This window comes from Schistocerca americana, chromosome 5 (genome assembly GCF_021461395.2).
Source record: "Schistocerca americana isolate TAMUIC-IGC-003095 chromosome 5, iqSchAmer2.1, whole genome shotgun sequence".
Taxonomy (NCBI): domain Eukaryota; kingdom Metazoa; phylum Arthropoda; class Insecta; order Orthoptera; family Acrididae; genus Schistocerca; species Schistocerca americana.
In genome coordinates, this window is record NC_060123.1 from 235,881,157 (window position 1) to 235,896,954 (window position 15,798).

The 15,798-nt window shown below is 39.1% G+C and overlaps 1 protein-coding gene across 1 annotated transcript in view; it reads right to left on the minus strand.

Moving 5' to 3' along the window:
- The window catches only part of LOC124616287 (neural-cadherin-like), a 476,208-nt gene that overhangs the window by 44,137 nt on the left and 416,273 nt on the right, over positions 1 to 15,798 (minus strand). The window contains exons 26-27 of the mRNA XM_047144590.1: positions 7,210 to 7,368; positions 5,928 to 6,042 (exon numbers count right to left, since the gene is read on the minus strand). Coding sequence (XP_047000546.1) covers positions 5,928 to 6,042; positions 7,210 to 7,368 — 274 coding nt within the window. The remainder of the gene's footprint in view (positions 1 to 5,927; positions 6,043 to 7,209; positions 7,369 to 15,798) is intronic.

Sequence of the window (15,798 nt, forward strand, 5' to 3'; positions counted from 1 at the left end):
CCCTAGGCTGTACAGTTTTAATTTCTATATTTGGTTCGAGTACATTCTAGAAGTATCCACAAATGTCAAGAATCATTGTACTGGAATGTTTTGTAGCTGTATATATACTGTATGTTTTCTAAATATATCACTAGGCATTGCATTGCCAATGACACCCTGAGACCGGAGCAATTGGGCTTTAGGAATCACCACTCGATAACACAACTCCTGCGTGTAGTCGAACATATAACACATGGCTACAACATGAACAAAGCCACAGGGGCCATGTTCCTGGACATCGGAAAAGTTTTCGACTGTCTCTGGCACAACGGACTCATACACAAACTAAGCGAAGCTGGTTTCCCGGACGGACTCGTACGTCTCATACTCTCATACCTCACGAACAGTTTTCAACACTAACATGCAGGATAAACAATCAACACAACATGGTATCCAAGCTGGAGTACCCCAAGGAAGCATACTAGGGCCCATCTTGTTTAACCTGTACATTAACGACTTCCCAGCAATACCAAACACAACATTAGCCATCTACGCGGATGACACCGCCATCCTTGCACAAGATTGGAAACTGTTGAACATCAATTCACGAATACAGACAGCACTCAGAACAGCCGAGCCTTGGTTGGAGCAATGGCGTATTAAAGTAGACGTCGACAAGTGCGAAGCAGTTCTGTTCACACGTAGACCGAAACTACTGCGCAAACATCAACACTGTAGACCAATAACACTGCATACACGCCCAAAACGTTTCCAAGAGAAAGTCAGATACCTAGGTGTCTGGCTGGACCGGAAACTTACATGGAGGGACAACATCGAGTGCGTTGCCAACCGAGCGCACGTGAGGCTCAAACAGCTCTACCCAATGCTCAACAGGGAAAGCACACTGAATAGGAGGGTGTCGAGGTCCATATACATGACACTGATTAGGCCTCTGATGACGTACGCAGTCCCGTCTGGGGATATGCAGCTCCTACACGACTGCGCTGCCTGCAGATCATACAGAACAAAGTGCTACGAATCATTGGCAACGCTCCATGCTACACATGCACCATGGATCTTCACCATGAATACTGCCTTGATACCCTCAAGGAAGTATTCAAAAAACATGCCACATGACTATACAGGAACTTGAGACACTCGAACAATCCTTTCATCCTCACTCTGGGAAACTACGATCACAACCATAGGTGGAAGCACAAGGGGCCAAAGACACTACTAGCTAGGACATAGCCACCTATGGTAAACTAACATACACAAACAAGCGACAAACGTCGGCAAGCCCCTGCATATCAGGAACACTGATTGGTAATTACCAGCTGCTACTAGAGCCGACCAACAGGCCACAGCAGGGACATCGATGAGCTCACCCAGTGACGCACAAACAATCCGCCAATATTACCTTACACTGTGCATCCGATATATGACCTATCGGACACAAAAATGATAATAAACCTAACTGTTGCAGGTTGCTGACGCTGAACGAGAGCTCTACACCAGCACCCAGCGCCAGCCTCCGAGCAACACAACAGCACAATGTTAAAGGTATCAGCATGCATGATACCCACTACTAACAAAGCCTACCCTTGCACGACCTATCGCAGGCAGAAAGACATCCGCTACTGCTCTTACCACCCAATCTAACTATCGCGGAGGAGTTTTTCCCTTGGCTCTTGCCTTGGCACTTTTTTTCCTCTGCCCTTCAAACCGCTACACTTCGTTCAACTTCGACCCAATCTATCTCCAGATGAGCGCGTATTAATGGTTAACTTTAACCAGATGTACGCAAACATCGCAGTACCCACATCCTGTGTCACCTCACTTTAGTGAATACTAACCCTTATGCAGAGATGGCAGTAGACCTATTGAGTTGGCCATCATGCCAGTGTGGGCGTGGAGGGGCTCAAATTTTTTTATTATTATTATTTTTTTTTAAGGCAGCAGGCAGTTCACTCCATGCTCTTGTATGTGCAAGTGCTGAATAAACCTTCGTTAAGTGAAGTTAGTGCTCTTCATTCATCTAATTACTCCTTCTTCCACATGATAATATCAAACGTATGCAAATAAGTAACTCAGATATTATTCTTGTGTTTACCTGCATGCTTGAAGCCCATCACACTGTTCTGCTGTTGTAGCAATCAGATAAATTTCTTGTAAAGCTATTAAGACATTTACAATGTGTACGACAGTCAAAAAAGTGAATACTGTTTATGGCGAATGTCACCAAACTATTAGAGCAATGGTGTTGTCGTATGCTGAAGATATTCAGATAATGCCAAGCACTCATGATCTTCCTTTGATGGCACTATAAAAATAGATCTAGAAGCTGGAAATGTAGAGAATAAAATATGTCAAGGAAAAAGAAGAGCACCTGATGAAAGAAATGAAACTAACATTTCAGCAGCAGTAACACACAATCCAAATGTCACAGGGAGGCTGTGTCAAGGAAAAAGAAGAGCACCTGATGAAAGAAATGAAACTAACATTTCAGCAGCAGTAACACAAAATGCAAATGTCACAGAGAGGCATTTCAGAAAGAGGCATCAATCAAATGAATATTCTGTAAACACAAAACTCCACTGCATTTCATCCCTTCACATTTCACTGCATCTGAAGCTTCATGGCAATGACTCCCAAAATTGGTTTCTGTTCTCTATATGTCACCTATGAAAAGTGCAAAGTGATGTGGTGTATCAATGCAAAACTTTGCTTAAGGAGTAAGCATCATTTACAAACTATGGGCATGTCACTCTTCGCAACATGCACTAATCATCAGTTGGAAATCCACATTGAGTCAAAGAAGTGGATATGACCAATGCTCCTGGTCTATCAATGTTTGGTGCATGTTTTCAAGACCCGCATCACTGGTCCCAATTTTACGGACAGGAGTCTTAATACTCTCAAAATCTAGAGTTCTTAAGATCTGCTGCTGCAGTTATTGGAAGACATCCCACTGGGTATAAGGTTATCAGTATGGTACACGGATGTCACTTGTATTCCACATGATGACAGAGCCTCTTAAGAGAACACTGGGAGAGCACTGGAATTTCATTCAGGACAAGCAAAGTGGCCTGCACACTCAACAAACTTAACACTTTTGTACTTTTGGCAGTGGCAAAAAATTATAACAAGAGGTGTACTATGAAACACCAAGGACTCCTGAATGCATGAAATGACTTATTTGTTGCAGTTGACTCCTGTTAAAATTCAACATGACGTTTTGTTGCTCCACAATTACTTTATAGCATGTAGCATTTAGCAGTGCTAAAGGTCGGCATTTTGAGCACTCGGTATGACAGTGACGATAAAAACAAGAACTCTACCTAGTTTACATTTGGTACAATAGGGCAAAAGTTTACGGAAACATTTATCCTGAAAGTGGGACAGAGGTTTGTTGCACTGTTACCTTGATACTACTTGATCAAGTACTATACACTTCACGTTGCTGAAATTGTCTTAGAAGCTTCTTTAAAATGTCACAGAAAAAAGTATATAGTTCCATAACAGAAAAATAAGTTGGTGTTATTCAGTGACTATAAACGATAAAAATTACTTGCAAACATCAGGAAATGCACCGTATTGTCTGCTATAACTTGGTAAAAACCTAACCTTGATATACATGGTGCTTGTTTAATTTTGAGACAACTAAATACCTCAAAAACAACACTTCATATGAATAAAAGGTTCTAGTTGAATAGTTAATATTAGTAAAGGGGACTTCTGTCTGTGCTTCAACGGGTCATCTCCTAACCACCCCTCTGTGTGGGAATGGTTGAGTCTGTATTTTCAACTGGAGATCCCTCCCCCATTTTTAGTACATATTCAGATTCTGAACCAAAAAACACATGCGATTTACTCAAACCATTGTTTCCCATTAGTGGTAGGTGGCACTGTAATCAATAAATATCAAGTTAACTGTTTTTGCAGTTAAGAACAGAGGGATCTGACTCTACATTTCATTTAACATGTAAGTGTAAACCTTTGTGCTCTAACAACTGATATTTATGTTTGAAAAGTACCTAAGTGTTGCAAATTTGATTGTACATTATGATATGGTTAGCCATTTCAATGTCTAGTCAGAAACTATGTTTAGCATGATGCAGAAACAATGATGCCGATGTAATTTCTGTTCCTATCTGCATGCTTGATATCAGTAAGTCCCCTTGCCTCTCACCACTTATGTGCTTGATTTCAGTGAGTTCCCTAGTCTCTCACCATTGGGATGTTTGATTACTTTGTGTCCTCTTGCCTCTCACCACTGGAGTGCTTGATTTTAGGGAGTCCCCTTGCCTCTCACCATTGGCGTGCTCAGTTTTGGTGAGCCCCTTGACTCTCACTATTGGGGTGCTTGACTTCGGTGAGTCCCCTTGTCTTTCACCATAATTGTAATTCACAGTAAATGCTCAAATTGACAAACTTCCATTTTGATACATTTACAATTCATGCATGGGACGCGCTGTCAATTACAACTACGATGAAAGGCAAGGAGATTTACTGAACTCAAGCAACCCGATAGGAACAGAAAACTATTACTTCCATGTCATCGTTCCTGGTCATGCTAAACATATTTTCAAGCCAGACATTGAAACTACTAACCTTAGTGTACTGCAGAGTCAAATTTGTAACACTACAGTACAGTTTGAATATAAATATAATTCATTAAAACACAAAGGTTTACATTTTCATCATAAATGAAACATGGAATCAACTGTGTCACTTCTTAATAGCAAAAATAGGCATACTTGATATTTGTTGAATACAGCATCATCTGCAATGTAAGGAATCCAATGGTTTGAGTAAACCATACATATTTATTTTTTGGTGAAGATCATGAATGTGCAATAAAAATGGAGGGTTCCTATTTGAAAAGGGGTGGTTAGGAGGTGGCCAGTTGTAGCACAGACTTCTCACTTAGAATCTTTTATTTTTATATTATGTGTTTTATATTAAATCTTTTATTTTTTATTTCCTGATGTTTGCAAGTAATTTTTATCGTTTATAGTCATTGAATAACACCAACTTATTTTTCTGTTATGAAACTATATACTTTTTTCTGTGACATTTTAAAGAAGCTTCTAAGACAATTTCAGCAACGTGAAGTGTATAGTACTTGATCAAGTAGTATCAAGGTAACAGTGCAACAAACCTCTGTCCCACTTTCAGGATAAATGGTTCCGTAAACTTTTGCCCTATTGTACCAAATGTAAACTAGGTAGAGTTCTTGTTTTTATCGTATTTTTTCATATGATGCATTGTTTTTGAGATATTTAGGTGCTCCAGGTAAAAAAAAAAAAAATCAACTGTATTTATTCATTCTGCATACAATTGGTGTGGTCTAACTAAGCTGCCTCAATCTGTATAACAATGCATTATGTTAACAGCTTTCATGAGACTTCAGAATGTAATGCTGTTTCTATTGTAAATATATTCTGTACTCATTGTAATGAAATATTGATGTAATACAAAATAGTAAATGCAGTTAGAACAAAGATTTTAAGCTAGGTTGGTCAATTTACTTATAAATTTGTATGATGCACCAAGCAGGCTACTTTCAGCTGATTATCATCTGAAGTCCACTGCCAAAAAATAAATAACCAGATTTTATAGCCTGGCTTTGTGCTTGTTAGCCTGTGAGTATCTTCAACAACAAAGGTTGTCATCAGCAGAAGTTGGTTCTTAACTTTAGTGGGTTCTGCAATGGACCTTTTTTTCGAATTTTGTTTTTATTCTTAAATATTGTTCAGATGTTTAAGGCAAATGAGAACTTATTATAAGAATAAGAATATAAGATAGTGTTGACAATGGCATTTTTGTCAGAGTTGTTTGTCAGAGAAGGTGAATATTACAATTGTGTCCCTAACTGTTTGGTACAAGAGTACATAATGACATGTACTTTGTACTTTGTACTTTGAAAGGTATTGCTTACTTACTGTTCTTCATCCTCCTCACTTTCTTCCCCTTCCTGACCATACATGTCTGCTAGTTTGTCAAATCGTGGACCCCAGGTTCCGAGGTAGTCAAAATCTTGTTCATTATCATCTGTACCTATAAATTGAGGAAAACTGCTTAGCTTGTTAAATCTTTGTTTTCTAAACACATAAAGCAATTCTGCAATTAGGTTTCAGAATATTTACAAGTTGCCTTATCCTCCATAACTACTATAAAGTCTGCAAATAGTTAGGAGAAATGAAAAGTCAGATAAACAATGTGTTGAGGCAGAAAAGGCTTGACAATTTTCTATCTTTGCAAAATTTCTGGTACCTAAGGAGCGTAATGGAAAACAGCAGGAGGAATGATAAGAAGATAAGTGAAAGGCGATGGCAAGCTCATGGTTTCCTGCAGAGTGTAAGAAGACTGGTCTGGAGCAACAATGTGCCATCAAAAGTAAGCAAATGTTACATCAAGTGTATTATGATGTAGTACTTGCAAATGTGTAAGAAATGTGGGTAATGAAGAAAAGGCAGGTGACCAGGATAAAGGTTTGTGACAAAATTTTAAAGATGTAGAATATGAAATGGGTAGAGTAAGAAATGAGATGGAAAGTGAAATAGTGAAAAGAGAAGCTCATGCAAGACACCATAGAAAAGATGAGATTAAGACAGTATCGGTACGTTAAAAGAATGGCAGTTGGCAGGGTACTGAGACAGGCTCACAAAATGAGAATAAGAGACAAGAGGCAAAGAGGAAGAGATAGACATATATGGATCATTGTAATGAAGGAAGGAGTGGTGAAGATAGGAGAAGATTGGGACAGAGCACAGGGAGGAACATGATAGAAAGACAGGGAAAGATGGAGAGACTAAGTTCTAAACACACCTAGCCACAGGCTGGAAACCACTGAAGAAAGAGAAGGAGAAGGAGGAGGAGAAGAAGAAGAAGAAGAAGAAGAAGAAGAAGAAGAAGAAGAAGCCGGTGATAAACTCCACATCTGGTGTGAAAATAAAAGTAGTGCAATTTTTAAATTGTTGCACCATCATCATAATTAAGAAAAATAAAGAAATATACATTGATGATACTTATTTAAATATGTTAAGACAGAATTAAAATGTTGAAACTTAAAATTGGTGAAAGTTGGGTATTGGTCTACTCTAATTTTTTGTGATCAATATGTTTCATCTCTGTCTTACCATAGACAAATAGATGTTGTTTTCCATACCATTACATATAAATTAATCTCTTACATGTACTAACATCCATGGATCCTATACTTGCCAGAAGCTAAAGAAGACAATGACCCTGCAGTACTTCCACCACCCTCATATGCATAATTTCTTAGATCATCAAATGGTGGAGCATTTGGGTCAGCATCAGCTCTCTTCTTATGTTCTTCTATAAACACTCCTATGTTTGGCTCTGGGCCCAGTGGAGGAACTGAAAATAAAAAGTACTCAGATGTACTCACTGTGATGAACATTGTAAAATGTAAATTTTCACAGCCAGAAATGTCACACTTATTAAAATATTCTGGGCTATTATACCATGGCCAGTATAATAGAGAGGGGAATGAATAGGTGCTTGTTAACTATGATATATCACTTCATCCTTTATTATATTCTTTAATTCTACAATGCATGCCAAAAAAGAATCAATAGTTAATTACTGTCTTAGAATTTAACATTTTATATTTCCAAATGACTTAAACTTAACATCTTACATGGAGTTGGACAGGCACAGAACATCATTTATTCACAACTCTGTAGTTCACAAAAAAGGTAAGCAACACATCTACCCTGTTTTTCAAGTCCCCAGTATTCTAATGATATACTTACTTTTCAGTGAATTCTTACACATTTTGTGGGAATGTTCTGTCACAACAGTTTCTCCTAACATTGCCTGCCAGATTTCTGACTAATTTTTTAAAAGAATGTAATGCAATTGGACGGATAAAAAACCAACTCACATAGGAGAAGTAGGAGAAAACACATATAAAGGTACTGACATTAGAAGTTTTTAGGGCCAGTACCTCCTTCTTCTGGTAGAAGGGTTGAAGGGGATGGAAGAGAGGATGACGGGAAAGGTCTGGTGAAGTTTAGGAAATGGGAAGACACATTTGAAAAGTTGCCCAGAACCCTGGGTCAGGAGAGACTTACTGGACGGGATGAGAAGGAAAGTCTGACCTGGGATTCTGGGTGAATTTTTCTGAACTCGCTCCCTATTTCCCAAACCTCACCAATAATTTTCCTTCACCTCTCCTCCTTCCTCTTTAACCCTTCTGCCAGAAGGAACAGCACTGGCTCTGAAAGCTTGCAAATTTCAGTACCATTGTATGTGTTTTTCTCCTGCTATATAAAATTAGTTTTGTTGCTAACTTAAAAAAAAAGGTGGTTATCTAATTAATCATAAGGACCTTGGCTTGTGTGATGGTGTCCCTCTCTCCTTAAAAATTTCTTCTGAAGAACTTGGTTAACACATGTAATATCATATTTTATTATGGATATAACTGTGTCAGATACTGTACTGTGCGTAGGAGCCAAAGACATTACTCCTTGCATAAGAAACAACTCCAATTTCATTCTTGCTCTGATAAAGATGAAGGGAATTTACAATTCTGAATATTACATATTACAAATCTATAGTACAAGTAAAATTTGTTTTCATGGAAAAGAGAGCTCTTCTCTGACAAATAACAAGGTGAAACTCGAATGTAAATACTACTCTTTCTAGTCATTATAATTACTATAGAAAGTTTCAGCAATGTTATGTCAATGTAGAGTTGGAGAGATGCTTGGGAGATTGGCAAATGAACCTGCAAATAAACACAGCAACTTTTCAACACACTCAAGAGCAAGCAACAAGAAATTTTCCACAGCTCTTTACCAACATATTACCACATGACCAAACACACACACACACTAGGTGAGTTTAGTTTCAATGGGCATTTCATACACCATAAAAACGATAAAAATAATGATGTACATATCCTTCCTAAGCTTATGCAGTTGTAGGATATATCTAATGTACCCTTAGCTACCACTGTGGTAATAGGAACAAAACTTATATGAGGTTCTGGTTGGGGCAGCAGCAGACCATTTCAACTATTTGTTTATATGATCTACAGCAGGTTTTACACAGATTCTGTCAGGGCGCAGCTGACTGTGGTGAAAACCACTGTTACAGGAGCAGTTGCTGCTCCTATTCCATTTATGTCATCTTTAATGCTGTATTTCCTATCTTTAGTTAGGATGTTACTTTCTCCATTCAATATCTGGTCCTCTTCGCCAGAATTATTACAATGTGGCCCTCTGTTCTCTAACCAGGGCTGGCACTTGGCTTCACAGTCTTGTTATCCAGTAACATGTTCTCAATCTGTCCTGTAACATTCAGCCTAAACAGCTCTTATAATTACTACCTGTCAGTCAGAAACTTTTCTTCCCTGTTACTTTCCTTTCCGATTTAAGTCTTAAATTCATTACAAACAGCTTGCCTTCTCACTCTTACTCCTAGATAAGTTTCTCATACTCCTATCTAAGGTAACAAGTCACATTCCTTGTATAATGAAAGTTCAAATGTGGTTCCAGTTTCACCTACTCAGAAATACACTTTTTCTATCCATGAGAAAATAGTACACTGATCGTGTATGTTCACATACAAGAAAAGAACACAAATATTTGATAAAGCACCAAACATAATACAAAGAATACATATTTTTTGATAAATTTCTGTTTTAAATATGAGTAGCTATATTATTATGTTTAACTTATGTGTAACTTACTCATATGCAATATGCCTGAGAAAGAAACAACAGACAATTGACTGTGCAAAGAGTAACTACTATGTACTGCATTACTAAAAAAAATTACAAGGAATAAGTGATATATATGTTCTAGCGTAACCACAAGTGCTGGGATGAAGAAGAAGAACATAAGACCAGAGAAAGTGGTGAAATGACGTCGGCCAATGGTGCACTGATTAGGACCACGCCACAACAGGGGGGACACCTGCACAAAGTGAATATAAACACCACTCCTGCCAGTCTATGCCGGACATTAGTGGACAGGATTTGCAGAGCATTAGCATGGCCTATCAGAGAGTGCTACAATATCAGATTATAGTGATCCATATCCATTGCTCGTTTTAGCATTGTATACAGCCAGGACTCGGATTTATGTTGCATGTCGCCCCATTGCTTGTGACACCTTTGTACAATAAAGTTAAGTATTGTCAATTAGCTTTATAGAAATAAAACTATTAATGTTATTTACTTGAATTGTTGCGTAGCATTTCGAGAATGCAGCATCCCCTAGGCACCCTATACGAGATGAGTGGGCAAAACCCAACCTGGCGACGAGTATCCTCCAAACTCTATGCCTGATGGCCATGGCATTTCATGTATATTGTGCTGGCACCTTAATTCTCTCTTGTCTGTATTTTGCAGGGGCATTTATTGCTTTAACAGTTTCTTGTTGTTTTTGTTATCAGTGTTTTCAGGTGGGCATTGCAAAAATTTTCTTTGCTTGTGTCCTAATTTTACTTGCGTACCTACTCTATTTGTTGCATTTGTGTCTTCCAACATGCCCACCTCACCTGTCCCACCCCCTGCTCAGGCTTCGCAGCCGCAAGTGTTACATGTCACACAGTTAATGTAGATGTTTCAGTTTCAGATGCAGCAAATATCTACACTGCTCAACACAGTGCAGCAGCTACTGGCCTACACCGTGCGCCTGACACAACAAGCACTGTCTACTAGCTGCTATACCATCTTTTCAACAGTTTAGTGAACAAGACAAGGACTGGTTCGAGTGGTGGCACCAGTTCACTCCTTATAAGCTAGCTCACAACATCCCAGGAACTGTGAAACTTCCATATCTATTATCCATGGTAGGAAGTGCAGTTTTCAGATTAATTAAAAAACTCTTTCCTAACACCACTCTGAGTGAACTAAGTTATGAACAAGTGGTACAGGCCCTAACAAACTATTATGAACAACAAGTGAATGTGGTAGCAGCTAGGTACCAATTCTTCAATTGCAAAAAATGCTCAGAACAAACTTATTGCGAGTGGGTAATAGATTTGCAAGGAGTGACAAGGAAATGCAAATTTAAATGTGCTTGTGGTTAAGTTGCGTGATGCAATTGTGTACAATTTGCCTGATGTCAAACTCAGAGAACAGCTTCTGAAACAGTCTGATCCATCATTTCAGCAGGTAGTGTAAATACTAGATCAGTAAGATTACGGTGCCTTGTCGGCTCATACATTTGAGCAGCCAGCTATTTGTCGGGTTGAGTTCCTTGCTTGCGATCACCCCATTCTGCACCGGCAGCTTGCGCTAACCAAGCCAAGTAAACAACGGTTCACGCCATGTTAGCAGTTCGCTAAACATGGCTGCTACTCAGGTGAGCAGAATTAAGTCTTGCCCTAGGTGTTATTCATGGCATAAACACCGAGACTGCCCCTCCTGATGAGCTCGGTGTTACGCTTGAGGTAGGAAAGGACCTGTGCAATCCATATGTTGGCAGCTGAACGAACATAAGAATATGGCCCACTCACAAAAATCTAGTCGCAAGACCCATGTCATTAATGCAGTATATTCAAAGTCTGCAACAGGCATTAGCAAAACTAGCAAGTGTGCAGTTTCTTCAGTGATACATCAGCCAAATAAACTTTTTGTTCATTTGCTTATTTGTGGGAACCGTGTCAAATTTCAGTTGGACATGGGTGTCTCTGTCACATTGCTCAATCATCACACATATGGACTGTTAGGCTCCCCACACCCATCTGAAACTAGCACAAAACTGACAGCTTATAATGGACAAAACATTCCCGTTCTTGGAAATGTACTTTGCCTGTCATAAATCACTCGCACATGCGAACAGTGACTTTTACAATGCTACAATCATGTGATTGTGAGAACATATTTGGCCTTGATTCATTTGATTTGTTTGGCTTTAACATTCAGGACAATGTGTTGTCCGTGTCTGCATTCAATGCAAAATACAGTGTTGTTAGCTTGCTAAAAGAAGTCCCGGAACTCTTTTCTAAAGGTTTAGGCAAAGCTAACAATTTTGTTACACATAGTACTCTGAAAGACAATGCTCAGCCGAAATTTTGCTGGCCCAGAACTGTTTCCGTTGCATTAAGGGACAAAGTTGCTGCTGAACTTAAAGATTTGCAAGATAGTGGAGTTATTGCGCACATATCAGCTAGTCAATGGGCAAGTCCACTGGTTTTGCTCCCCACACCTTCAGGTTGCATTCGCCTCTGTGTTGACTTTAAGTCTACAGTCAACCCACAAACTGTAACTGATACTTATCCATTTCCACACCAAGAGGATCTTATGGACAATTTAGGCACTGGACATTACTTTTCAAAAAATTTATTTGTGCGACGTATATCTTAAAATATCTCAAAAAGTGTGTGTACTAAGTACTCATTTGGGCTTGTTTAAATATTTGTGTTTGCCTTTTGGCAGTGCTTCTGCACCTGCCATTTTTCAATGGTATCTGGAACAACTAACTGCACAAGTACCAAACTGGCAAACTATTTGGATGAGATTGTAGTAGCAGGTCGTACATCTGAGGAACATATTGCAAATTTACACGGATTGTTTCATGTGTTATCTGCTGCAGGACTAAAATGTATACTGGACAAGTGTGATTTTTTTAAACCCAAGCTGCAGTATCTTGGTCATGCCATGTCATAAACAGTCAAAGTGTAGATCCTTTTCAGTCACATTTGTTAGCCATACACAATTTTCCAGTTCCTCGCAATATCACAGAATTGCAGTCAATTTATGTAAAAAGAACTATTATATTCGGTTTATACTGAATTCTGCACAAATTGCAGCTCCATTGCATCACTCATGTCGCAAGAATGTCCCCTTTGTTTAGACAGAAGAGTGCCAAAAAGCTTTTCAAAAACTTAAAGGTGCATTGCTCAGTGATTGATGCTTAGTTCACTTTGATCTTGACAAACCAGTTGCATTGCAAGTTGATGCTTCCTCTTACAGAATCAGAAATGGTGATAAAGACAGACCTATTGTGACAAAGCAAGCTGGGATATTTTTACTTCCCATCTTGTTTTGCCATTGGCCTCCTTAAAATTTATTTTTTCATGTCTGATTAATGACCATTAACATACATGAGTATAATCTGCATTTTCATAAAAGAGAAAAGTTGGTACTCAGTTTGGTTCAAATGGTTCAAATGGTTCAAATGGCTCTGAGCAGTATGGGACTCAACTGCTGTGGTCATCAGTCCCCTAGAACTTAGAACTACTTAAACCTAATTAACCTAAGGACATCACACACATCCATGCCCGAGGCAGGATTCGAACCTGCGACCGTAGCAGTCGCACGGTTCCGGACTGCGCGCCTAGAACCGCGAGACCACCGCGGCCAGTGGTACTCAGTTTTAAAGAATATAACACCAGATTAATTGTGCTTAGTTTTATGTATTAATTGATTTTCTAATTTATTTTGACTATTCCTAGTTAGTTACTTTCGTTATGGGGTGAAATCAGTAATTGTTTCGTAACTTTAATTCTATTGTTGACTTATAAACAAATATAAATTCTGTACTAATTTTAAACATTTGGAAGAACAACTAATAGTAATTTTAAAGTATCTATTTGGCTCTATTCGAAAACATGTTAGCATAGCTTGCCCTTAATTAATTGCAAAGTAATAACCAGTTTTGTCAAAAGCATTGCTTGCATAACTATATCTGCTAATTTCATCATTTAAACAAATAATTCAGCCTAACTCGAGTAGTAGAAGATGACGTATTCAGTTAATTTAATGAGTTAAGTTTTAATTGTAATTTCTGTAAATTAAACATCAAACAATGCGTAGTTTCAGTGCCTGTTATTGTGATGATATATAAGGGCCTGAGTTTTGATCCTGAGACAGTCAGTCCACAGCCAAGTTTCAGACAAGAAACGTGTGTTGGTTAGAACAACAACAATGCATCGACTTAACCGTGAAATAAGTGTTACACCAACAGGCCGTGTGTTAAAACAATGACAGTGTCTGTTCAATTTATTTGAAAGGCTGTGAACTGTGTGGTTAGGGTTTTACTGCTAATAGATATTCAACAGTAAACTACTGTAGCAGTATGTTGATGTTTGCTTGCAACCTATTAATGAGACATATCAAAAGTTAAACAATAGTGCACTGGCCATATAACTGTGTATTGACATCTTCAACTTTTGTGGTCCTGTCCTCCTCAGTTGCGCGTAATACTATGGTATATTGATAAATTTCACTTATGGACCGTCTGACAGCAACTGAATAAAACACAATTTTAGTGCCATACGCGTTTCGCCTTTATTTTCTGCAAGGCATCATCAGTGGCAGGTTGCGTAGAGAGTTTCTTACATATTACGCTCCTGTTGCATTTTTGGTGTTGTTCTTCTTCCTATGAGCGCCAATTTGCTGTTTTTCCACATTTCACAGCACTATGCATAAAAACAAACGTTCAGTGCACAAGCCTTTGCAGTCCTTGTTTCATCTGACAAAACCTGTACAAACTGCCCAAAAATTGCAAAGATGGGCTTTGTTGTTGTCTCAATACCAATACAAGATTGTGTATTATCCAACAGCTCAACATCATAATGCGGACGCACTTTCACATCTTCTGATTGGCCCTGATTAAGACTTTGATGCTTCTGCTGCATCTTGTTGTCACATCGATGCTCAGGACTCTGAATTGCTTCAGTCTTTTCCACTTAAGTATAAGAAAATTGCATAGGCCACAGAAGCTGCTCAAGATTTGAACATTTTACTCAAATACATTCGCACATCTTGGCCTTGTTCCTTGCATTGCATAAAGAACTCTGTAGTGCACCGATACTTTGTACATCGGCATAGCCTCCCTATACAGAAAGGTGTGATTCTTATTCAGAGTGACAGTGGCCAGTCACGTGTGTTGATCCCTAACATTTTGCAAAACAAATTGTTGTGGTTACTTCACCAAGGACACTGGGGGATTTTGCGTACGAAACAGTTAGCAAGTTGACACTTTACTTGGGAGGGTATGGACACCTAAAATGGAACAGATGACGCCAGAGTGTGACGCAGATATGGAAAATCAGTCTGCTGCACCAAAAAAATTCTCTGCTTGGCCTAAGTCACAATTGCCATGGCAATGTGTGCACACACACGTTGCGGGATCTTTTGGAACACTCGCTGGTTGATTGTGGTTGACTCATATAGCAAGTTTCCTTTCGCTGTGCTGATGAACTCGTCAATGTCACATATCACAATTCAGGTGTTGTCATAGATTTGTTGCCTAGAAGGCTTCCTGAAGTAAGAGTGTCATACAACAGACCTCAGTTCATGTCAAATGAATTTGAAACATTATGTGAACGCTATGGCATACAGCATCTAATTAGTGCACCGTTCCATCCACAGCCAAATGGTGAAGTGGAACGTTTTGTCAGAAAATTCAAGCAGCAAATGGCGAAACTTCTCTCTGCACATGCCAGAGATCAAGCATTGCAACTGCTTCTTGCCTCATATCATTCCCACACAAGAGATGGACCATCACTGGTGGAATTACTTCATGGCTGCTGCCATCGGGCACTGCTCCACCTTCCTCAGCATCCGTGCCAATGGAAGGCCACAAGTATCACTTCACACCACATGACACTGTCTTTTACACAGTTTTTAGCGGCAGCAGATGGTGGAAGTGACATGAGATCGTCTGTTGACTAGGCGGTAGCATGTATTTTCTTTCAGGTCTCGATGGCTTGCAGTGCTGCCATCAAAATCAACTTCGAATCTGTCATGTACATGATGATCTTTCAGTCTCTCTTTCCCCAGATTCACGGGCCCAGAGGACAGTGAGTCCACAGCAGCCACCA